Here is a 24,393-nt window from a genome sequence, read left to right as displayed (position 1 = left end):
CAGGAAAGCTGGACCGTGGTAACTTTTTGCCTCTGTATCATTTTATTTCCTCTTTCTTTCTGGTAGCTCTAGCATTTTTAACGCTTATGCCTTAACTTACTGTTTATTGTTTAAGACGTATTTTCCTGCTGCTAAGTCATTCATTATTTGAACAGAGCTACAGTATTGGCTGGTGTGTATTCGACATTTGGTGCCATGATTGGCTGTTATCCAAGCTTCTGGATAGTGGTAACTTCATTTTTATGCATGTTTTCAAACTCACCACTTCCAGCTAACATGCAGGGATGAAGTCACCACTTTTACTTTGTCTAGCCCCTCCTCTAAATGCGCTACTCATGCAGGCCAGTGGCTTATGTCATTGAGGGACAAACAGTGAACACCCAAAGAGACTGTCTTTTGAAAACAAAGTTTGGAGTTTATTTTTGTAAGCATGTTTGTAACCGTTTGCAAACATAAATTTACTGGATGTTACATATCTGCAAAGTCTGGATTTTCAATAAAAACATCACACGTACTGAAAAGCTGAAATCCCCCCTCTGCTGCAGTTTTGTTCTTTTGTGAAGACTGTCATGTTGAGAGTGTTGGGTGAAATGTAGTGGTCAAGTGTTCTGACTTTCTCGACTTATAAGGAATGACGAAGGGCTTCCTCATCATCTCCAGGAAGACAATAGATTCTGGGAAAAAGGTGAACCCCACCATGTGTGCGTTCATACTTGTACGTGCTTCGTCAGTGTGCAGGTGTGTGTGCGTGTGTGTGTGTGTGTCTGTGTGTGTATCATTCTCTTAAAAGTTCTGCGTCTGGCATGAATTGGAGGAAGTGGCTCCGACTTCCCGAGGAAATGTGGAGAGGAAACTCGGTGGGCTTTGACCTCTCTGGCTGCACCGGAGCCACAAGAAGACTCACCGGACAGAACCAGGGAGGGAGGGAAGGGAGGAGAGAAGACAAACGCTGCCTTTCATTGTACCAGAACAAGTGAGGAAGCAAGAAGCACTCACAGAGATATTCGGTTCCAGGCGTAGGAGATTTCTGCGGTGGGTTTTGAGTGAAGATGAGGTTTCTCAGAGCTCTGAGCGCTTTGCTCTGCTGCTCGCTGTCCCCTGCACAGACACTGGATCCTGGTGGGAAAAATGTCTGCAAAGATTCAAGGTACGCTTCAGCTGTTGCTTTCCTACTTGGTAGCAGAACACACACCAAATTGTCTGACTTAGATGTTTTCAGCTATTCAGAGCTTATTTCTTTTGCACTATTTCTGGTGTTTTCTGTAATTTAGGCTCTATTGATCATATTTTGAATATCCAGGGTCTCCCCCAGTCCGGTCTGTTGCACTGGATGGCGTCAGCAGGGAAAAGAGTGCACCATACGTGAGTTTGGAGTAATCCAAAGTTCACTTTGATGGTGTTGTGTTGGATTGTTATTTATTCTCATTCTGTGTGTGTGTTTATGTGTGTAGCTGTCTGTGAAGGTGAACAGGCGTGTCTTGAGAATGAAGTCTGTATATTTCCTGGAGTGTGTCGCTGCCCACCTGGCTTCTATGGAGCTCAGTGTAAAACAGGTGAGTTGCTGGAAACGATACTAGATGTTTGTCATCTTCTTAGCAACATGACAAAAGTCACGAGTCAAACGGGGCGGATGCTTTCAAAAATGATGTGATATGTAATAGGGAAAGTGGATTTCTTGTTTTAAATCAAGGGCTGTGTCTGTTAGAAGACCAGCACAGCTAAGGGAAATCTGCAGAAACACATTTGAATGTAAAAAAAATCCAAAAACTGCATTGTTCAACTTCAGAAAAAATTTTCTGAATCATACATTTGATGTTTTTCTCTGGTGGAGTTAAAGTAATAACAACTACTTTGTTTTATACTGGTATGTATTAAATATTTACCCCTTTCATTTTTCTTTTCTTTTGTTTTTGTCACACTGAAAATTCTTCACATTATCACACGTTTTATTATCAGACAAAGATAACCTGAGTAATTACAAAGAGCTGCTTTTAAATGGTACTTTTATTAATTAGGTGAAAATTTATGTAAACCAACCTGAGCCTCTGTGATTGTCCTCCTAACGTAATAACTGGCTGTGCCATCAAGCCCGTTAGTTTAATTGGCATTGTCTTTTTTACATCACTGCGGAGGATTGTTTTGATTACTGATCAAAAAATTACCAAAGTAGAAACAGTCGGACAACATGAAATAAACTAACATATTTAAAAGCCACTGGCACCAATGGGTTTGTAAAGGGAAAGAAATTTCCCATTTGAACCATTCTCCACAAATGAACAAGGAAAAGTCTACCACAATCAAAGTGTCAAAAACCAAAGTCTGGATTTAAATCTGATTGCGATTATGCTACATGACTTTAAATAGGGCATCCTTTCTTAAATTCATTGAACTAGGTTTATTTAGATGACATTTCCCCCTTAAACTAAATCGCAGGCTGAAAGCAGCATTTTAAGTTTACTCAGGAGTCGTCGTCGTCTCACATTAAAGCTTGTCTGATGATCCGTAGCATTTAAGTGGTAAATGAAGAGGTCTTCCATCTGCTTTGTAAATAATCCCTGTTTTGTTTTAAACACAAGAGTGTCCACTGGCGTTTTGGGCCCCAGACTGCCGACAGGTGTGTCCGTGCTACCCTCATGGCCGCTGTAATCCTGTCACCGGCGAGTGTACGTGCTACCCCACCCGCTGGGGTTCCCTTTGCCAGAACACCTGCAAGTGCACTGTCAACGGCCACTGCCACCGTGTCAATGGAAAATGCATCTGCAACAAAGGCTGGTGGTCCCAGATGTGCTCCAAACCGTGCCAGTGCTCCAGCGGTGGCTCCGTGGACTCCAGCTGTGACCCACTAACAGGCCGCTGCCAGTGCCACGGGGGCCACTGGGGCATGAAATGCCAGGCCACGTGCAACTGTAACCAGTCTCCGTGTAACGAACGGACCGGGGTGTGTGAGTGCGAGGCAGGCTCCTGGGGGCCCAGCTGTGACAGGAACTGTAACTGTGACCTCTCACACAGCAGCTGTGACCCGGCCTCTGGGGAGTGCCTCTGCCACCCAGGGTACATGGGTGCTTCATGCAGCCGTCCTTGTGAAGCTGGGTACTATGGCAGCAGCTGTACAATGAGGTAAAAGATGAATTTAGAGCCGTTTGTTTCCTATGTTAAAACATCCTGTCGTCCTGACGCCGACTCCTGCCTCTAGATGTGGTTCCTGTAAAGACAAGCGGCCGTGCTCGTCCACCGATGGTGCCTGCACTGCCTGTGAACCCGGCCTGAATGGCACACGATGTGACCAGCCATGCTCTACTGGTTTCTATGGAGAAGGCTGCAACGATAAGTGTCCGCGGTGCTGGAACAATGAACCCTGTGAACCAAAAACCGGGAAATGTTGGAGATGTGACCCTGGATGGACCGGAACCAGGTTTGCAAGAGTTTTTGAGAGGGAAAAAGAATGGAAATAAAGAAATAGAAAATAGATTATTAACTAGAAATCCAAGTTGTACAAATTGCATCACTTTGGTTTGTCTCTATTTTTGTGTTTCTCATTTAAAATCCCAATTCAATTATTTGTGGCTGTAATGTGGTTTTACTTTCTAAATCTGTGCTGTTTTTTGTGCTCATCCAGGTGTGAGGAGCCCTGCTCAGATGGGACATATGGGGACGCCTGCCGCTTCCTGTGCAGTCCCTGTTTCCATGGTAACTGTCATCATGTGACAGGAAGATGCATCTGTCAGCCAGGTTTTCAAGGAGAAAGGTAAACTATCAGACCCACACTCTGAATATAGATTGTTTTATTTTTCTAGAAATACATTTATGACTCCACATAGACAAGTAATAACCATCCACACAGAATGTCTTCATATCTCCGCACAATGCCAAGTTTTTATCAGAAATGGCAAATTATTTACATCTTCTTTTAAGAATTTAAATATAAAATTGGGGGTAATGGTGGTAGGAGTTTGTCTTTCAAGTCTGTCAGACTGACCCAGGACAGCTGCGGCTACTGTCCAGTAGCTTGCGTCCATCAGTGTGTGAATGTGTGCATGGGTGGGTGAATGTAGTGTGAAGCGCTTTGGGCTCCTCTGGACTTGATAAGGCGCACATTTACCATTTTGTTTACTCTGGAAAAAAATTAATGTTTACTCTGAAAAATAATGGATAGTGAATGAATAGTCTGTGTTGTGGTGTGTCACAATGAAAATGTCATGTTCTGCAGTAATGAAGCGATTATTGGTTAACTCATTCTTAATTTGACCGCTGCAAAAGCAGCTGATTCATCAAAAATTTCCTGACAACATTCTTCATTTACCAGCAGGATAAAGATTTAAAGGCTTAGTAATAATATAGTAAAGTCTTTGTGTACTTCTGACAGACAATTACCACAACAGACTTCACTGATATAAATGTAATATTATATGGAAATTCTAATGGATATGTCTATTTGTATAAATAAAAAATCTTTATAAACACAGTTTGTTAGATTACAGTGTATTTTATTGTCTAAATGTTCAATTCATTTATTCATATTTTGCTCAAAGCTTAAACTTCCAGAGTTCTGTCAGCTCAAACTGGACCTGATCATCTTCATTTCTACCTATTTATGGTTGGGTTCAGATGAAATACCAAATAATTATTCTGAGGCAGCTAACAGCTCATGGTAACAGCTGGAAAGTGGGAGCTCATCAAGAAAACAACAAATATCTGGTTTAATCAATTTTATTCCACATCTCTGTGTTATTCAGAGAGCATCAAATTACGACGTAATTCATTGTCGTAGTTTAAAGCAGTACTCTGAGTGTCGCTGTCATTTCCAGCTGTAACAACACCTGTCCCGCTCCGCTGTTTGGCCTCAACTGTTCGTCCCTCTGTGACTGTGGTGAAGGAGTCGGCTGCCATCCCGTCACTGGTGCTTGCCCCTACAGTATGTACACCGCCTTACAGGATCTTTGTTTCATGATGCAAGTGTTTCCTTTTAAGCCCAAAGGACCTCTAACGTTGCGTGTCCACCAGGTGGTAGAGGTGCTGTGCTCGCAGGTGTGCTGGTTCCCTTGTTCCTGCTGTTTTTTGCTGTACTGTGTTGCTGCCTGTGTTGCGGAGGAGGTCCAGCTGACAGCAAAAACAGGTCTGTTCCTACTCACATTCATAAATATTACTGGTTTAAGTCGTTGTATGGGATGTGCTACAGTCTAAATCTATTAGTATCAGAGACATTATTTAAATTCCTTGATAACTTCAAAAAATATAATTTTATATGTTTATCTACTGGTTAAAATACAAGTGTTATGTAGTTTATGTTGAGCAATATTCAGTGCTTTTAATAATTCTAATTCTAATTCATTAAATTTAACTTACCGGTACGACTCGTTTATTTGGGGGGGAAATGTCTCCCCCTTCTGGCAGTACAAATAATTGCACAAATCTTCTCACTTAAGTTGATGCTTTACCATGACGACATAAATTAAGATGCTTTTCACTGTTAATCAGCCTACTAGTCACATGGTAAAACTACTACAAGTTGTGTTAAATTTGAATTTATATATCTTATAATTGATAGTGCATATTAGTCAATATGAGTACATTAAAACAACCATGTAACCATGTCTCTGCTTACAAAGCTATAAACTCTGACTTTTGGGGGTCAAAACCAGTGTAAAAGCTCCTAACCCTTTTATTTTGACTTCCTGCTGTCTTCCTCCTGTTGCAGTGCGGCTGTGGCTGATGGCGGCATGTTGGTCAGGATGAAATATCACGTCTACAGCGTCCTGGCGAACATCGGCGCTGCCCTCCCCTGTATGTCGGACTGGTCCTCCGGCCTGCCTCGAGTCACTGGTCAGTACCAACTCAAAGTGTTTTTCCTGTAACAATTGTTCCCGCAAAGTCTACATTTAGCTGTTGTTTAGACCTTTCCTGCTGTTATTACCCAGAAAGAGTGGAGAAAAGAGAATGTGATGAAGGAAATGAAAGGAAAAGACCTAGAAAAGAAATGGGCTAATCATAATTCATCATTACAGCAATAGTATCTCAACGGCACATATTTCCTGACACAATGCAGACCTGTTTTCAGTTGACTGACCAGTGCTGAGTGAGAAGTTGCTTGTGAAGTTGTTTTATAACTAAACTCTGCTTCTTCACAACGTTCCCCCTGACCTGTCTGCTGCATTTTTTGGTTTTCATTATGCTAGTTGCTCCTGGATTTCTAAAGAAAATTAACAAATCTTTGAAGCTTTCACAGAACAATAGGGTTTATACTGAGATAAAATGACAGACAGGAGGACTCTATTTATTCCCTAGACTACTGAAAGCACATGACTTCATTTAATTTTATTCAGGAAAATCAATGCAAAGGAAGCAAATTAGTGAATTTGTGTCATTTTCCTTCCATTTGACAAATATGCACAACTTTATGTTATCTATAAAATCCAAATAAAATACATTGCAGTTGTGCTTGTAATGTTACAAAATGTGTGAAAGTTCAAGGAATATGACTACTTTTTTCAAGCCGAGTATATTTAAAGCTTCACGTCTTTCCCATGTTTAGTTTTAACCTCACAAGCTTCATGTTTTGATTTGTTTCGGGGCTCTTTTGGACAGTGTCTCACCACGACCCAGAGGTGACTTTCAACCACAGCTTCATTGAGCCTCCCTCTTCTGGCTGGGTCACCGAGGGGTCGTCCTTCGACAGCGACGAAGAGGAGGGCGAGGCTCTCTACTGCGTTCCTCCAAGAGAAGGTAGGAGCTCAAACTCTGCACAGGAGCAGCAGTTTTACAACAACGTCTTCTATAAACATCCTCTGTGTGTCCACAGACATCCCGGCCGTGGCGGGTGGGGAGTTCCAGGAGATGAGCTCCAAGTGCAATATGTTCCTGGACCCGTCCGGGTTCAGCAGCGAGGACATCGCTTCGTCCTTCAACATCCCTCGCACCTCCAGCAACGCCAAGTCCAAGAGGCCGTCCGTGTCATTTGCAGAAGGGACGCGCTTTAGTCCTAAGGAGAGGCGTGGGTCCGGTCAGGACCCTGGTGCTGCTCCGCGTAACAAAGTGAAGACCCCCTGGGGGGTTCTGATGCTGTCCGCCCTCCAAAGTCAGGGAGGGACAGCTAGAACTGGGGAGGAAGGCGGAGCTGAGGAAGAGGAGAGGGAAGATGGGGAAGAGGGTCAAGCAACAGAGACGCAAGAGTCGAGCTGTGAGGTGGTGGAACAGGAAGTAGACACAAGCCCGAATTTACAAGTCCCTGGGACGTCAGGGCAAAGGCGGACCATGTCCAACACAGCTGCGCATAAAGGAACCCCGCTGCTCAACTCTGAGAGTGAGGCGGGGGCTCTTCATAAGGTTACCACGGTGTATGTGACAGTCGGTAAGGCCGGCAGGCCTGTGACAAAAGCAGAGTCGAGCTCTGAAGGACCGGTCCAGGCCATGCTGCGCAGACTCGGCAGCCTGCAGAGACAAAAGGAGCAGGACGGCGGAAGAGCCAAGTCAAAGGCAGCCGAGGGGATCACTAAACCCCCGAGGAGGAAGCTGGGAGCTCGGGCCGCCGTGTGGGAGCAGGGAGGGCCGTCAGGAGGCGAGGCTAAGCCAGTCAGGCGGAAGAATGCCTCCAGCAGCGCTTCAGAGGCTCCTCCATCAGAGGGGAACACGCCAAATCGGCCCCTGTCATCCATCCTGAAGAGCGTCCCAGAGGTGGCCATCAGCGGGTCAGGTCTGAGAGCTGAAGGAAGAGCCATGCAGGGTGTGGTTGCAGCTGCAGGGCAAACAGAGTGCAGCTATCTGACCGTGGGACCAGCAGGAGAGACGACTCAGGCCATCAACAACCAGGGAGGAGCAAACGATGAACCCTGCTATGAAAATGTCTTAATCTCACAACAATAACTCAGAGACACCGAGTCAGCAGGTCTGATCTTGATGCAACCAGATTATTCCTCTGCAGTGACGTTTCAGACAGAAATGGGATGATGATGGTGCTTTAGCAGAAAAACGTACAGAAGTGCAGTTTACACGATGACACTTGTCTTAAAGATTACAATCTGTTTATGCTCGATTAAGGTTTAGATATTTATGCAAAGAGTGTGAAAACAGATATAATGAAACATGTCAGAGCAAGAGGCCAGAGGTCATATTGTTTGAAATGAGTCATCCTTCACAGATTGAGTCGCAGGGAACTGAAACCGGGTGATTTGTATGCGTGTTGCAGAATCATGTGGGAAAAAAAAGTACCAAAATGTGATTCCTGGCATGGGGTGTCCTGATATTTTTTTACAGCAGATTTCTTGTAGATTTCTGTAAACATAATTACACAGAAGAGAGAAAGCTGAACTTGTAAACATGTTTTCACATCCACAGCTTTAATGTCAACATTCCCTCAAACAGGAAACCACCCAGCATGAAGCACTGCTGTTTGGCAGTAACATCTCTTAAGTTTATTGTGTTTTATTCATGCCACAAAGTCAAAGTTACAGATAGGAAACACAAACTAAAAAAAGATTTAGGACACAGTTGTAGTTGTTTTAAGGCAGAATGTAGTGTTAGGTCCTTTCTGTCGTTTCCTGTCTGAACTGAGTCTGTTCTGTATTTGATAAAGTCGGTCAGCTGACGCTGTAAACACAAGCTAGCCACTCAGAAAATCAGCCGTCTGAACTTTGACCGTTTGGACTTTCTCTGAATGCTGCCGTTTGCTGATTTTTATTAGTTACGTTGCCAGTGTTTTGTGAACTTTTCACAACCAGCACAGACGGTTATTGTGAAAACGACTCATTCGTGACACATTATTTTAAACTCACATGACACACACAAATAAAAACTAGTAAGAAAATGTTAAACTACTTCTTCTCTGCCCCAGATGGGTTTGGACAGCCGAGCCAGTACTTGGCGATGGATCTGGGGTACGGAGGCATAGCAGGGTCAACTCTTTTGGTCCTCAGGTCAACTCTGTAGTATTTATCTAGAAAACAAAAGCAAGCCAATCTCAAACTATTGCACTGCTTCAGGGAGCTTCATCCTGGTAGATATTTTAAAGATGTACTGCAGGACTTAATTATTTTGTTGAGTTTTGTCACATAAAAAAGTAAGAGAAAAACCTTGTGGTTAGAGGCACATGAAAAGTATCACACAGCAAAAAAGAGGAACTGCCATGATTTAAGCCAATTCTGTTTTGTCATGAGGACAAGTAAAGATCATGTGAAACTGGTTACTATAATACGTCTTCCAGACAGAGCTGGAAGGATAATAAAATTAATTTCAAACTAAATCTGCAGTAAAACTCAAGACTTTCCATCTGTTAAAATGTGCAAAATCTTTGTGTTTTGTTAATGTTACGAGTTTCTGATGCAAACTGGTTTGGCTTAAATAATACTAGTTGATCTTAAATGTGACTGATTTCAACCATTTTTTAAATAAATAACCTGTTTAGCCTTTACCTTTGTAGCAGGAAGGTATTACAGTTGAGGGAGGATTTAAACAACTGGCTTAACTTTTGTTACATATGTTTGGTTTTTAGACCAAATTCATTTCTTTTATTGTCCAGTAATGTTAAAAAAAATATGTGATTGGATCCCGTCTCCCATGACGCTTCATAGGCAGCTTAAGACAAGATGAGGTCTTTGTTTTTGCTTTATCATCACTGTGATGCTAAGAGGTACTGTTTATCATTTTCTTTAACTTCACAATGATGTGGTAGTTTTTGTCGATCAATAACATAAAGCTGACCACATGAAACTGTCATTTTTGGTTTTAGTGTGAGAAAAGGCTGATAACGGTTGGAGGTTAAATACATTCTAGTACAATATAATTTGAGCATCTTAATTATGAACATAATACCTAAATTTACTATGAGTAAATTGAGTAAATATGAGTAAATGAGTAAAAAATAAAATGATTACATATTACTATTTACCTGCTTTAAAGAAGTAAACGCTCTGGATGGGCATTTCTCCCTGGAAGAATCGATCATTCCTGGTGTCGTAGTTGCCTCTATTGTTCTGGTTGTAACGGTCCCAGTCCCGGTCCCACCTTCTGTTCTGGTCCCAGTCCTGATTCCATCGTCTGTCCAGGTCCCAGTCCCGATCCCGCCGCCTGTCCCGGTCCCGGCCCAGCCTCTCCTCCATCTCCATCCTCCTCTCTGCCAATCTCAGACCCATCTCCATGCCCCTCTCAGCAAACCCCTGGCCCATGCCCATGCCCTGCTCGGCCATGGACCCCCAGGAAGGAGACCGGTTCTGTCGCCTCCGACCTCTCTGCCATCCGTTCTGCTGGTACTGCTGCCCCCACTGCTGGTCGGGCCGGGACGACGACCCCAAAGGAGCGACGTAGATCCTGCCGGCCATGGCAGCATCCACTGGAGACTTGAGGCCTTTCCAGTCTTTGTTGATGAAGTGATGCTTGTCGTGATGCTGAGGCACTGCAGAAGATCAGAGTCATCAGCAAGTAGATATGCTTCTTCCTCTCAAAGCGTATACAGAACCTTGAAACAGTATTGCCACCATTTGAACTTTCCCACGTTCTTTTTAACTACAGCTATTATTTTATGATAGAAAAACACAGAGTAGCACATAATTGTGAAGTGTTAAGTAAAAATAAAAATCTGAAAAGTGGCACAAGCATTTCTATTCAGGGCCTTCAAGCCAATACTTTGTCGAACATCTTTATCTGCAATTACAACTAGAACCTTTTTTAGGGTGCATCTCCAGTAACTTTGTACATGTAAATAGGAACCTGCTTCCCAGTCTTCTTTGCACAGTTGCTCAAGATTAGACAGATTGGATGTAGAGCATCTGAAAACATTTTTTAAAATCTTTCATCAGATTGTCATTTGGATCTCTTACTTCACAATCATGAAAGTACTTTAAGTCGGAGCCACATTGGCACATTATGTCAGTTTGTGACATAAAATCATCTTAAAACACATTTAAGTTTGTGGTTGTAAGGTGACAAAACGTGAAAAGGTTTAAGCTGTTTGAATCCTCTTGCTAAACTTACAGTCAGAGAAAAGTTCGCTGAAGTATCGCTCATAGTTGCTGTAGTACAGATCAGTGTAGCGCCTGAACAGCGTGGATGGAGACCTCTCAGACATGGCGGCACACTCCTCGTGGGAGGGTTGGTGCAAAAACTCGTACACATAGTACTGGTCACCTGGATGAAACCACAGAATACAAAATGGTCAAGCATCTAAGAAGCTTCTGATCACCTTTAAAACAGAAGAAAATGTCAAAGATACAACAATAAGTTCTGGAAATACCTTTGAAGAAGTAAACTTTCTCTTTTCCGTGGTGGCTGTGAGCAGGAAGGGCGAACGCTGCATCCACATGGTCAGGAATCTTGTCAAAGCCAACGCTGATGTCCCGTGGATAATCGTCCTCCAGGATGCCCTCATCAAACCTCCAGTACTTGTTTCCCTGATGAAAGTTTTAATCAGAACAAACATTAGAAACCAGAGGACGATAAGAGTTGCCAATTGATGTCTTCTTGCCACCACCTTAAAAATGTAGGTCTTCCCCTGACAGTTGATGCGAGTGAATGCAGCGTCGATTGGCCCGCTGATGCCCCACACATCTTTTATCAGCTTTGGGTAACCAGGAAGAACCGACTTCTGGTCCATCTCAAAGAAGTACTCCCCTGGAAAGCAGAAAGCTCACAATCACAACCAAACCAGAGCAATGGCAATTCGACGAATATTGTGGGAGTTGAGACAAAGCACCTCTGAAGGCATAGATGGAGCCGTTTTTAAGCTGCATGAAGGAGCCAAAGGGCCTCCCACTGCAGACCTCAGCATCTGGGTCAGGAGCTGCTGTGGTGACGCCAACAGTGGTGGTGGCCATTGTGGTGGCCAGTGTGGTTTTGGGAGCAGTGGTGGTGGCTGAAGGAGCCTGAGGAGCTCCAGTCGTGGCAGCGAGCTGACTTTCGGGAGTCACTCTTTGGTTCACCAGCCATGGAGGTTTGGTCATTTTTTTCAGATTGGTCTCTGGAGGTCGATGCAGTCTTTGGTTGAAGTCTGAGACAGGAGGCTGGGTGGATGCAACATCAGCGGGACCTTTTGGGGTTGGAGTGGTGCTTCCAAACAAATCATCGTCGTCGTCCTCTGCAAACACAAACGTGTCGCCACGAGCTGAGGGGACACGAGTAATGTTAACAGCAGCGCGTATGTGGGGATTTTGAGCAGAGACTGTATAAAATATGCAGGGTATTGTTTGGAGCGGATGGGCGGTGAGGGTTCTTACTCGTCATGCCACAGATGGCCTCATAGTCAGAGCAGCAGCTTTTGTAATACTTGCACATGGAGTCGCACTGGCACTTCCTCTGAGCCTGAAAGCCGTTTTCACATTGGTCCAGACAAGACTCTTTGGATAAAACGACGCACTTCGTTCAGTTTGTCTCCCGGAGCTGATTCTGGTTGTTAGTGACTCTCCCAGACAAATTAATTTCCTCTGGTTCTTGATTAGATCTTATTTGATTATAGTTCCCATGGGACTTTGATAGAACAGCACAAGGCAAAAATCAGGTTTTCCCAATTATACCGACAAGAACCCTGATTAGTTAGAGGCTCTTTTGTTGATTAATTACTGGAGGGGAGGTCAGTTCTTGGAACAATCAAAGTACAGGATTGTTGGATTGCATTCAGACAACATTGTGAGACACATTGCAGCTATTCGATTTATTTTAGTCAAACTTTTATTTATGGCAAAAACTCTATGGGCAAATTATCGGCTTTCTGGATGCCAGGCACAAACTTTAGTGGTTTTTGATGGTTAAAGTGATGGATTAATAATAAATAAGTGAATCATTAAGTGGAACAAGAAGGATTTGTTGTTTTGACAATCTGAAAAGTGTTTTGTGCATTTGTTTTCAGTTTCCTTTACTCTGGTTCCACTGAATAAAATCCAGTGCAACCAGTTGCCTTCAGAAGTTTAAGGTTTTATGGCTCTAATGGGCTTTGATGATGGTGACTGAACAGAAAATGGGATAAAGAGAGAGGGAGAAGACATTCAGCAAATGTCTAAGATCAGGAATCGAAAACTGGACAGCTGTGTCAAGGACTTTTCCCCTGATAAACTGTATCTGCACAACACGCTACTCCCATCTGTGTGTGATTTAGCAACTCTTTCTTCTTGAAGGCCTTAGACATTAGTGAACAAACAGCAGAGCAATAAAGATATGAAGAAGTTTAAAGTTTATAAAACATACTCCAGACTTTTAAGCGTCGTACAGAGAACTGTTCAATCGATCACCTGAGAATAAAATGAGTGCAGCACTGAAGCTACAAAGCCAATAAATAATCTCTATCTGAAGTAACAGGAGAGGCAATGAGAGCAATACTCAAAATTATGAACTTGTATCCTGAATTGAATGTAAAACGGTGTGATGGAAAGCTAATATGGTGAATTCCATAATTGACACAGCAAAACATGGTGGTGGCAGCATCATGCTGTGTATGGGTGCTTGTACGTGTGATGGATGTGAAATTGTGGCGGTATTTCATCTTCAAACAGAGCAACAGCTGCCAGTAGTTACTAAGGCATCAACACGGTGGTAAAGACCAAAACATGTTCATGAGTTAGAATGGATCAGTGAAAGTCCAGACAGAGACTCTGTGGCAGGACTTGAAAATGAATGTCTACAGAAGTTCTTCATCCAGTCTGACCGAGTTAGTGTGTTTTTTTAAAAAAAAAGAATTTCAGTCTCTGAACATGCAAAACTGGTAGCATACCCCCAAACCCTTACAGCTGCTACAGCGCCGGGTGGTTCTACCAAATACATACTCTGCATGGCTGAACACAAATGCAGGCCACACTTTTTAATTTTATTTATTTTTTTTAAATCTTTGAAACATTCTGAAAAACGCATTTCCTTTATGGCTTCTTTTAGAACTATGTTCTGCTTTAAGTTGGTATTTCATAGAAAATTTATTTTACCACTTTAAAGTGAAAAATGTGAAAAAAATCAAGTCATGAATACAAGCTGCTAAGTTATTTTACTGCAGTTTTGTTTTTTTTAGGTAAATCGTTATCTAATGCAAGATCAATGTGAGATGATTGCTTGTTATTTTACCTCTTAATATAAGGTCTGTTTCTCTTTTCTAAACTGATAGCTTTAGATCTTTAAATAATTGACACCCATCTCAACAAATTATTCCCTATTGTATATGTTTATTAATTTACTTTCAGAGTTCTGCCATGTATACATAACAAAAACAGGCTTCTGACCAGATCAAAATTAATTAATTAGTCCGTCAAATTCAGAATGAACAGAATAATTCCAAAAATATTTTCCGTTTCACTACCAGGACAATCATCATGTTAGTAACAACAGCAGCAAAAGAGTTTGACCCTGACAATAACAAATCTTATAGGCTAAATAGGGTAAAAAGAAGTTGTTTCCGAAATGGAAAATACTTTTAGCTTAATTTTTATTGCGTCACTCACCAGTGAAGATCTCCTCAGTGAAGGCCTTGGCGCTCAGAGAGAGCAGGAGGATTAAACACAACTTCATGCTGTCTCTGTTCTGCCAGCAGGCAGACTGAGGAGGTAATGATAAACCATGTGCTCCGGTTATTGGAAACATGTGTCAGTCACCCCTCTTCCCTCTGTTTACTTTAACTTCGTTTGTTCACAAGCAACTAAGCCTGGACGGAAAAAGAAAGGAATCAATAAAGAACAAAATGCTGGATCCGTCTGACCCTCTGCTCAGGCCCGAAGGAACCATTTAATCTGTTTTTGGTGCAGTTTATGAATCTTAAAGCCAGTGTTAAATTTTTTATGGAATCGATAATATTGGACATTATGTCTAAGTTATGTTTCTTATGTGGGACCTCCGATATGTTTTAGGACAAGTGGACAGCTCTGGCTTACAAACTGTGCAGAAAATAGAGCGCATAAATGGTTTTAGAGAGAAACAGACACATCCTACAGAAAACGATGAGCAAGAAGAGGTAAAAACCAACCTTCAAAAAGCAATTTTGCCTCTGGGCATTTCTCCCAGGCAGACAGCAACAATAATCCAAATCCATTCGAAGGAGTACTATTCCTGTGTAAGATGAATAAATCTTAACATATTGGAAAAAAAATGTTCCCCTCTGTTGCCTGGTGGGAAGTTGGGAGACACATTTGTGACATGATATCAAGTCGTTTTGAATCTGTAACCCTTCAAGAAATTCAACACATTTACACTCAGAAGTAAAATTAGCCAATAAAGTCTATCCATGAGAAACATAATCTTTGCGTAAATTCAGCTGTTCATTTGTAGGTCTCAGACGTTTGTTATGGAACGTTAGTTTACTTTTCACAAGTTCACTTTTTTGAAATATAGGGTAAAAGCAGGCAATTAAACCAAATCAGTGAACATTGGAGGATAGTTGAATTTGTCATTTAAGGCTCCCCAGGGAACTAATTAAGGTTTTTTTTGCACCTCTTTGTTTAAACAGAAAACTTAATTCAATAGAGCTGTCAAGAATGACAAAATGCAAAACCAAACAACTTTGTTATTAATACTGAGTAAAAATGTTGTCTTTTCTCAACCTCCTGTATCTGAAATTTAACGGCTGTATGAGCACAACAGGATGGTTGTAGAATGGAAAACGAACAAACAAAAAAGGTCCAAGCAATTCAGTCAGAAAAACTGAAAGCAATGTGGTTGAAACGAGGATATTCACAACAATAGAAATGGAGAACAAATTCCTCAAATACAGGAAACATAGCTTTGGACTAAACTGTATCACATGGAGGAAGGAAAGTCGATTTAGTGATCTAACATTAAGCATCTTTAAAATCTAAATGCCAGAAAATATTACAAAGACAAATGTTATTGACTGGATAGCTGGATTTTGATGGTATTCTTTAATAATATTTATATCTGCAATAGGCAGTTGGAATAAAAGTAATACAAGCTAATCTCTACTCGAGATAAATTCATATGTGAATATAGGCACTTTTGTCCCTATTCATTTAAACAATGTGCAGAAGGTTTGGAGATAATTTATTTATAGTTATTTATCCCTGTGATAGATCATTTTATTATATGAAAGAGAATTTTAAATAAGTCTCTAGAAACAACAAAGTATCCTTTATAATAATAATAATAATAAAATTTATTCCAAGAATGCTTTATTGTAATCGTTAATTTAAGTTACTAACTACTTTAAGTGAAATTTAACTGAATTTATTCCTTGGTTTTCTTCGGTTTAAGCTTGGCTGTTTTCCTCTATTCCCCCAGCAGGGGGCCTGAAGTGTTTACGGCACAGAGTCTCCGTTCGCTGTGCGCATGCTCTGACCGGCTGTATTGAAGGTGGAGGAGAGGAGGATGGAGACCCAGCGGCTGAGCGTTTATTTACCCCAACCTCTCGGTAGAGTGGCGGTCTAAAATTAATTGAATGATGCGATTCGTGTTGAATTACTCTAAAGAAGAGTTTGTTGTTGATTATTTCGCTCCATTAGGCCTTTGCAGAGCTCTGGTTGCTGTGGAAACGAGGACTATGACAGCTACAATCATCCTTTGTCTCCACTGAATGAGGAAACACACAACAGTTCTCTCTTCGTGAGAAAAGAAAGAGCCCTTTCTTCCTAGCTATTCATTTTTTTTGGCTCACTGAGCTTCAGCTTTTGCTTGTTTGAAGAAAAAACAAAGAATTATCAATGGAGGACAGAGCTGTAGACTAAACATCCGCGGAGTTCAAGATCAGCTTAAGAGAAACAGCAGAGTGCAGGTGATGCAACGTGGTGAAAGCGGTCAGGTGTTATTTGTGGTAGTGTTCTCTAACTGGGGTTTCGCTTTAATGTGGCGCTCTGTGATATCTTCAGCATCAGCCTGAACCAGAGGCCTGCGTAAACAGCTGCAGGCCAGGACCTCCCTCTGCCTCCCAGTCAGTAGATGCTCTTGTCTTTGACGCTCTTCCTGTTTAGGCTCCATCGACGTCTCTCCTTCATGTTCAGCTCAGACAGACTCACTGTCCCGGACTATGTCAGCCGGCTGCAGAGAGGGAGGAGCGGCTCCGGCTGCGAGCCCAAGCCGGTCTCTCCGGGTCTCAGCGCCGACGTCCAGGCCGTCTTGAAGGACTCCCTCCCTGCCCTGCGCGAAGCCATCAGGAACCTCAAGGCAGCCAAGGAAAACTCGGACTCAGACGAGACCCGCAGGGCCGTGGCGGAGATTTATCAGCTGGTGGAGGAGGCCTGGGTGCTACCCACGGTGGGGCGTCAGGTGGCCGAGGAGATCTGCAACAGGATCCGGCTGGATGGAGGCCTGGAGCTGCTGCTTCAGCTGCAGCAGACATCAGCTGTGGAGATTATCTATGAGTCTGCAAAGCTGCTGGAGCAGATTTTGATCTCAGAGAACAGGTACGGACCAGTGACGAGCGGTGAGGTGCAAAGCTGGTGAGGCACCGACTTAATCAGAATCAGATATACAAATGCAGACCACCTGCATGCTATTGTTTACATAAGGAAATTTCGCGCATGCGGACAAAGCTGGAGGGCAAAAAGACAATTCCTTTACATGCCGTCCATAGCCGCGCTGAATAATTCTGTTAACTCAACGAAACTTGGAAATGTAGATATTTTTAATTTCGTGCTGTGCTTCACAGCAAAGGAAAAACCGTTGAAGTAACTAACTCAAAACCACGTCTTTCTCGCTCTGCGTTGGCCAGGCTACACACAGACTCGTTGCCATAGCAACTGACAACAACCCCCCCCTAAAAAAAAAACACTGAAACATTTCTCACACAAAGAGCAGAACATTCAGTCTGTTGCAGTAGTATGGTTTTAAGCTTTATGTTTATTTTTGCGATTATTAATAAGTGATTGTTGTGGTAAGAGGAGAAAACTATAAATATATCGCTGCACTGTATGGCTAGCTCGCTGTTACTGTCTCTTACTCTGCAGTTGTGGAGTCACAATGTCTTGGATCATGAGCGCCCCCTGCCATGAGGCAGGAGAAGTGCCTGCCTCACCTCGAACGTGTTCGCTGCCGTTTCTGATCGCTCCTCAGCTCACGAAACACGTTACACACACAGTTGGTGACAAAAAACACTGTACGTTATATACGTAAGCTAAAATCTGAAAAATTAGGTCATACATTAAATGTTTTTTAACCATTTTATTGGCGACGTACAGACAGGAGGAACATGCTCTCATAGAATGGCAGTTGAGGCTCAGCTCGCTGCTGCCTCACCTGCTGCGCTTCCGAGCATTTGAATGGAAAAATGCGAAAATTCAGAGATTTTGAAGAAAAAATATAAAAAAAAATTGGTTAAGCTAAATAAAAAAATAAACACATTACTATACAAACCACAGAGTTAAAATAGCAATATAAATTATTTTATCATTATATTTTTCCATTAAGACAGGTGAGGCTCCGACTGCCTCACTTGCCTCCCCTGACCGCACGTCACCGATATGGACTCTTGAGAGAGACTGAAAGGAAGTTTAACTCAACAAGTCACACTTAACTATCACATTAGAGCAGTTTTTGATACTGTTAATTGATAATACAGGTAATAAAGTCTAGAGATTATCCTGACTAGTTTTAATATGCTTATTTTATTTTGCTCAAAGTAAGAACTAAACTGAAAATCAAACTTTTCAGTGGTTTGTAACCATAGTTCATAACTATTGAATGGGTTAAGGTCTGTGTTTTGTGTTAACCATTCCAGAGTCTTAATGTAGCCTGCTTTTTTCATTTAAATCCAGATTTTAATTTGTGGTTGGGGTCATTGTCCTATTGTAGCATCCATGCATGTCCCAGTTTCAACCATTAATAGGTGGTTTCAGGTATCCCCCTTCTTTAGTATACCACACATTTTATCATGTTTAGTTTGAAAACTTCACCCTTTTCAATATTTGTCAGCTCTAACCACAAGCCTTTCACCAGAATGCCATTGCATAGTCCTTGTGGGCTGCTGCTAGTACCAGTGCTTAAGGGTGTTGATTTCTAACCCAGAGGCTTATTTCTTGATCAAGACCATCTCAGTCCATGTTAGTGTTAACCTGGCTTAACTGTGGACATTTACACTAGTGTTTCTGCAGTATCCAGTTAATTTCAAGCCTGAGCCTCAGTGATTCCTGTTCCCGAACATCATAACTAATTTTCCTTCATATAAATTTAACAATTGGATTAGGTGGTTGGTTCTTTGACACAGATGTCTTGACAGGTTAATGTGAGGCTTATTATTGAACATTATTATTGAACACATTATTGAACATGTGTACACTGTATCGTGGCTCAAACGCATCATAAAAATCAAAAGTTTATATCACAGTAACGTCCATGATGAGTGCATGTAAACCTCTCATTGGAACTGTATGTTTGGGAAGGAAGCATGGTTTACAATTAGATCTGCCAACCAGTTAGCGCCGCCCTTGTTTTTAAGATCATTCTCTTATCCCTCTCTTGACAGGGACTATGTAGCACGTATTGGTCTGGGGGTCATCCTTAACCTGACTCGACAGCAGGACGATGCCCAGCTGGCTCGCAGCGTCTCTGGCATCCTGGAGCACATGTTCAAACACACCGAGGAGACGTCCGTCCAGCTCATCTCCAACGGTGCCCTGGACGCCCTCCTCTTCTGGTGCCGGGGCACGGACCCCACCGTGCTGCGTCACTGTGCCGTGGCATTGGCCAACTGCGCAATGTATGGGGGCCACCGCTGTCAGCGTTGGATGATTGAGAAGCAGGCTGCAGAGTGGCTTTTCCCTCTGGCGTTTTCCAAAGAAGACGAGCTCATCCGCTTCCACGCCTGCCTGGCAGTGACGGTGTTGGCTGCGAACAGGGAGATTGAGAAAGAGGTGGTGAGGTCTGGAACGCTGGAGTTGGTGGAGCCTTTCATCGCCTCTTTGGATCCGGATGACTTCGCCCGCTGCTTACTGGACAGTGCAGACTGCATGCAGGGAAAGACAGCATCTGACCTTCAGCACCTTTTGCCATTATTAGATGGCACGAGAGTGGAGGGGAAATGTATTGCAGCCTTTTATCTCTGTGTTGAGACCAGTATCAAGTCCCGCCAGCGCAACACTAAGGTACAATCACTCCAGCTGACATAATCCTCAAATAACACCAGTGTGGGAGGTTAGTTTTTCTTTTTTACTACATACTTATTTTCTCCTTTTTTAAGATATTTCAAGAGATCGGTGCAGTGCAGAGCCTTAAAAGAATCGTCATGTACTCCAGTAATGGGACGGTCTCCAGTCTCGCCAAGAGGGCCCTGAGTATGATGGGAGAAGAAGTCCCAAAGCGAATTTTGTCTTGTGTGCCCAACTGGAAGACCTGCGAGGTGCAGACATGGCTGCAGCAGGTTGGCTTCAGTGCCTTCAGCGACCGCTTTCAGGTAGGTCTAAGAAAAACCAACAAGGACCTCAGAGAAATACAGTTTCCTTCACTGGGAAAAGATAGTGACAAAATCTCTAATTCACAGCCTCTGGTCATTCTATGTGACAGACGCACCAACAGCAAAGTTTTTCTCAACAAAAATGGCAAACAGTGTATTCATTTCCTTGCATTTCAGGAGTATGAAATCCTTTGTGTCAGACTCACTCAAAACCGCATGAAATACATGGAAGTCTGTCATTGTGGGGTGACGTAATAAGAAAGTGTTTAGTTTGAATGTATACGTTTGTAAAGACACATTAAAATCACCTTGAGATTGTAAGTGCCTCTTTGTCCTGATGTGTCTTACAGGAGCTTCAGGTGGATGGAGATCTCCTACTGAACATCACTGATGATGATCTAAGCTCTGATCTCAACATGGCTGCAGGTCTCACCCGCAAGAGGCAAGAAGATCAGACCAGTTCTCAACACGAGCCTGATGTAAAATGTCACTGGTCTGCAAGAAACAAATGCTTTGTGTCTTCATCCAGGTTTCTGAGAGACTTGCGTGTGCTGAAGACCTACGCCGACTACTCTACATGTGATCCCAACAACATGGCTGACTGGTTGGCTGAGGTGGACCCCCGTTTTCGACAGTACACCTATGGCCTGGTCCAGTCAGGCGTGGACTGCAACAACGTGGAGAACCTGACTGACCAACAGCTGCAGCACGACTGCCATATTGATAACGGAGTCCACCGAGCGAAGATACTGTCCACCGCCAGCAGGCCGTTAAAGCCGAGCCACACAGACGCCCAGCCTCCAGGCCCTGACGTGTTCATCAGCTACCGTCGGACCACTGGTTCCCAACTGGCCAGGTATAGCCCAATAGGGAATTTCCCAAAATAATTCTCCCAAATTATTAGAAAACACAGCAATTTGTTTGTTTACCTCATTCTCCAGCCTTCTGAAGGTGCACCTGCAGGTCAGAGGATACAGTGTTTTTATAGATGTGGAGAAGCTGGAGGCGGGTAAATTTGAAGACAAACTAATCCAGAGCGTACAGAGGGCACGCAACTTCATCCTGGTCCTGTCTGCCAACGCGCTCGACAAGTGCATGGGCGACACCGCCATGAAGGACTGGGTGCATAAGGTCAGGAGGAACATACCGTTTAACACAAACGTAGAAGCATTTTCTAATTGGTGTAGATGTTTGAGTGTGATGAGATGTGCTTTTCTTTTTGTTGTTACAAATAAGGAAAAAAAAGATAGATTTACACCTCAGCCATAATTGACTGCTTGTTTAATTTTTTCAAATTCATTCTTTTTTCCTTATCATTTGTTTTATTCCACATTCCTATTACCAAGGTTGTGTTTTGCACCTCTGGTTCCTCCCCCTGACATCTTGTATACATGAGTTGAAATAACAAATGTCTTTTCTAAAACCAGTCTAATGTGATGCTGTTCTGTACATGCAAGTGATTCCACTCCTTCATGCATTTACACATTCAAAGGTAATATTTAAAGTGCTATTTATATTGCAGGAAATAGCCACGGCCCTGAGTGGTAAAAAGAACATTGTCCCCGTCACAGATAACTTCATGTGGCCTGACCCCATGTCACTGCCAGAGGATATGAGAGCTATCCTCAACTTCAATGGAATTAAGTGAGTATTACTACACTTCCGCTCACGTAGCCTTACTTTATCTTTTAAAACTACTCACTCCAGGTTTTCTGTATGAATGAACCAGTTTCCTTGTGTTGCCTCTTGTCACAGATGGTCTCATGAATATCAGGAAGCTACAATTGAGAAAATCATCCGCTTTCTCAAAGGACGCCACGACACAACTGACGCCCCAGACGAATCCAAAACTCAGAAGAAGAAATAAGCCAATCCAAACACAACTATAAAACTGTTTGTGATGCCATCTTCCACATGCCTATAGAACAGCCTTCCCTGCTCTGCCCGACAGCATGTGAAGTATACGTTTAGCCTGCTTACACAAATCAGTGAACAGATCCTTAATCCTTAAACAATAAGACTTAAAAAGGGAACTCCAGACTGTGTGTAATTAAGTTTAAGTCGTTAATGTCATTCCTCATTAACTGCTGTATTGGTGTAATCACGTTCAGTATATGCCTTTTATATCTCAGGAAAATAAGCGATAGACCAGCTGTCACTGGCATCCAGCAACATCATCATCAATAGCAATTTCTGAAGGCTCTACCAACCCTTCAGTATCAGTCAAAGTTATTGTATATGCACTTATTCTTTCTGTATCATGTACATAACATAATAAATAAATCCAGGTCTCTAATACGACTCGGCTGTTATAGCTTTCTGTTCATTAAAAAGAAATCTTGTTTTTACAGAAGCAACTTCAGGTGTTTAGATCTAAACTACAGGCATTACTTCTCCAACCTAACCAAGACAATATTAAAAACCCTGAAATAGGTGGAAAATACATGTGGTATTAAGCACAATAATAGACAGCTGTTAAATTTATTATACCTAAACTGTAAACCCTCTGCAATTTAACATGGGTAGATTTTACAGCCTGAATTAACCTGTTCACATGGAGGGTTGAGGTGCTTTTCAAGACAGCAATTCTCTGATTCAGTCATAAGTTATCTCAATAAAACACAAGTTTTTATTGAGATAACTTATGTAATTCCTGTAAAATATCCAGACCAGTCAATAAGAGTTTATAGGCCAAGTGTGTTGCTACACGAACAGAAGTTACTAATCTACTGTAACATTTTTAATTAGCACTATTTATATGCACTTGTGGGCTTCACAATTTAAATTGATCTTGTTTTCTGATCTTGCAGTAACATTAACCTCTAGTGCCCCCTTTGTAAAAACAGGTGTATGAAATCTCAATTTATGACATTTTTTGTCAGATAAATTTACATTTAATTTTTTTATGTTTTACCCAAACAAAACACTTTTTAAAATCTGTTTTGTAATCATCCCAAATAAAAAGAAAAAACCGACAACTTTAGAAGAAGGAAAATCAAAACCAGAGTTGGTCTAAAGGAAGACAAATTGTTCCTAGAAAGAAAAAAACTCTTAAAAAACATCAAAAGCTTCACACTTCCTTTCAGGTGTTTGACCAGGAGAGGATGTGGTTACCTGTGTGACTTCATAATTTCTTCAGAATGAACACAGGTACCCTGGATCAACTCTGAAATAATGATTACCTTTTAATTGACCTCAACATAATTGAATTTGTGGCCAAGAGTATTTAGACCATACATTTTCCATGTTCACTTTGATATGACCATACTGGTATCAATGCCCCACATCTATACTGGTTATCATGTGGGGTTACCAATAAAAACAAATAATTATAAGTATTATAGGTCAATTGCTTCATTTTATAATGTTGTATCCAAATTATAGACATGTCCATTGTCTAATACTCATAATTCACATTCCTTCTTAACCATTTTTTAAAAATATGAATGACCAAATGGCAAAATTAATATAGTGGTCAGGCTTTAAATAGAACATGCAAAAAACACAGACTGCAAGCAACTGGGATGGACAGATGAATAAACAAATTGATTGATAAATGAAAGATGAATGAAGAGATAAAAGCTTTAAACAATGGGATACAGAAAAAAAAAACCAGAAGTAAAAATACTTTCACATGTGGTACTCTATTTACTTTTTCTATTCTTATCCAGACCTGGAATTCCATATTTCCACTTTTCCAGACAGCAACAAAAATCTGTGGATTTTAAATTTTTTATTAGCTTTTCTAAAGAAACAAACAAAAAAAAACATACCGTCAACCAGATAAATTCATCCAACACATTGAAACTTCCGACTTGTTTTGGAGGTTTGACGAAATGAATCAAAAATAGCAGAAATGTGAAAATTATTTCTGAGCAAATAAAGGATTCAAAGTTAAATATTTTCATCAGACAGAGTTTATTTTTCATTCAAATCCAAAACCAAAATCTGGTGTAGCATTGTTATAGCATGAAAATGTACTTGTGTAGCTCTTTATCTCATCCAGAAGAATCCAAAGTGCTTTATACTGCATTCAGTTATTCACACATTGATGGTACTAAGCTACATTGCAGCCACAGCAGAGTGACGGAGGGTTCTCTGACCAC

At 41.9% G+C, this 24,393-nt stretch overlaps 3 protein-coding genes across 5 annotated transcripts; 2 read left to right on the top strand and 1 right to left on the bottom strand.

The window, feature by feature from the left end:
• Nucleotides 1-639: 639 nt before the first annotated feature.
• Nucleotides 640-8,505, top strand: scarf1 (scavenger receptor class F, member 1). The gene is made up of 11 exons (XM_032545954.1): nt 640-1,147; nt 1,301-1,362; nt 1,452-1,553; nt 2,577-3,117; nt 3,194-3,412; nt 3,617-3,745; nt 4,806-4,912; nt 5,002-5,113; nt 5,696-5,820; nt 6,583-6,720; nt 6,797-8,505. The coding sequence occupies exons 1-11, from the start codon at nt 1,050-1,052 to the stop codon at nt 7,855-7,857; spliced, it is 2,694 nt and encodes an 897-aa protein (XP_032401845.1). The 5' UTR covers nt 640-1,049; the 3' UTR covers nt 7,858-8,505.
• vtna (vitronectin a) lies at nt 8,378-14,547 on the bottom strand. Of its 3 annotated transcripts, XM_032545962.1 has the most exons (9): nt 14,400-14,511; nt 12,198-12,317; nt 11,678-12,085; nt 11,456-11,595; nt 11,219-11,375; nt 10,960-11,112; nt 10,049-10,381; nt 9,878-10,018; nt 8,378-8,926 (listed from the first exon to the last, which is right to left on the bottom strand). In XM_032545962.1, the coding sequence occupies exons 1-9, from the start codon at nt 14,464-14,466 to the stop codon at nt 8,805-8,807; spliced, it is 1,641 nt and encodes a 546-aa protein (XP_032401853.1). In that variant the 5' UTR covers nt 14,467-14,511; the 3' UTR covers nt 8,378-8,804. The 3 variants fall into 3 exon arrangements, with proteins under 3 accessions (XP_032401853.1, XP_032401852.1, XP_032401854.1); XM_032545961.1 differs by having other exon boundaries at nt 9,878-10,381; nt 14,400-14,547; XM_032545963.1 differs by lacking the exon at nt 12,198-12,317 and having other exon boundaries at nt 9,878-10,381; nt 14,400-14,547.
• A 1,581-nt stretch (nt 14,548-16,128) lies between these two features.
• On the top strand, nt 16,129-22,588 carry sarm1 (sterile alpha and TIR motif containing 1). Its single transcript, XM_032545956.1, has 8 exons — nt 16,129-17,303; nt 19,361-19,979; nt 20,075-20,287; nt 20,638-20,729; nt 20,817-21,143; nt 21,229-21,418; nt 21,810-21,931; nt 22,043-22,588. The coding sequence occupies exons 1-8, from the start codon at nt 16,840-16,842 to the stop codon at nt 22,152-22,154; spliced, it is 2,139 nt and encodes a 712-aa protein (XP_032401847.1). The 5' UTR covers nt 16,129-16,839; the 3' UTR covers nt 22,155-22,588.
• The last annotated feature ends 1,805 nt before the right edge of the window (nt 22,589-24,393 follow it).

This window comes from Xiphophorus hellerii, chromosome 18 (assembly GCF_003331165.1).
Source record: "Xiphophorus hellerii strain 12219 chromosome 18, Xiphophorus_hellerii-4.1, whole genome shotgun sequence".
Classification (NCBI taxonomy): Eukaryota; Metazoa; Chordata; class Actinopteri; order Cyprinodontiformes; family Poeciliidae; genus Xiphophorus; species Xiphophorus hellerii.
The sequence above is the reverse complement of the archived record's forward strand: the minus strand, read 5'-3'. Positions and strand labels throughout refer to the sequence as shown.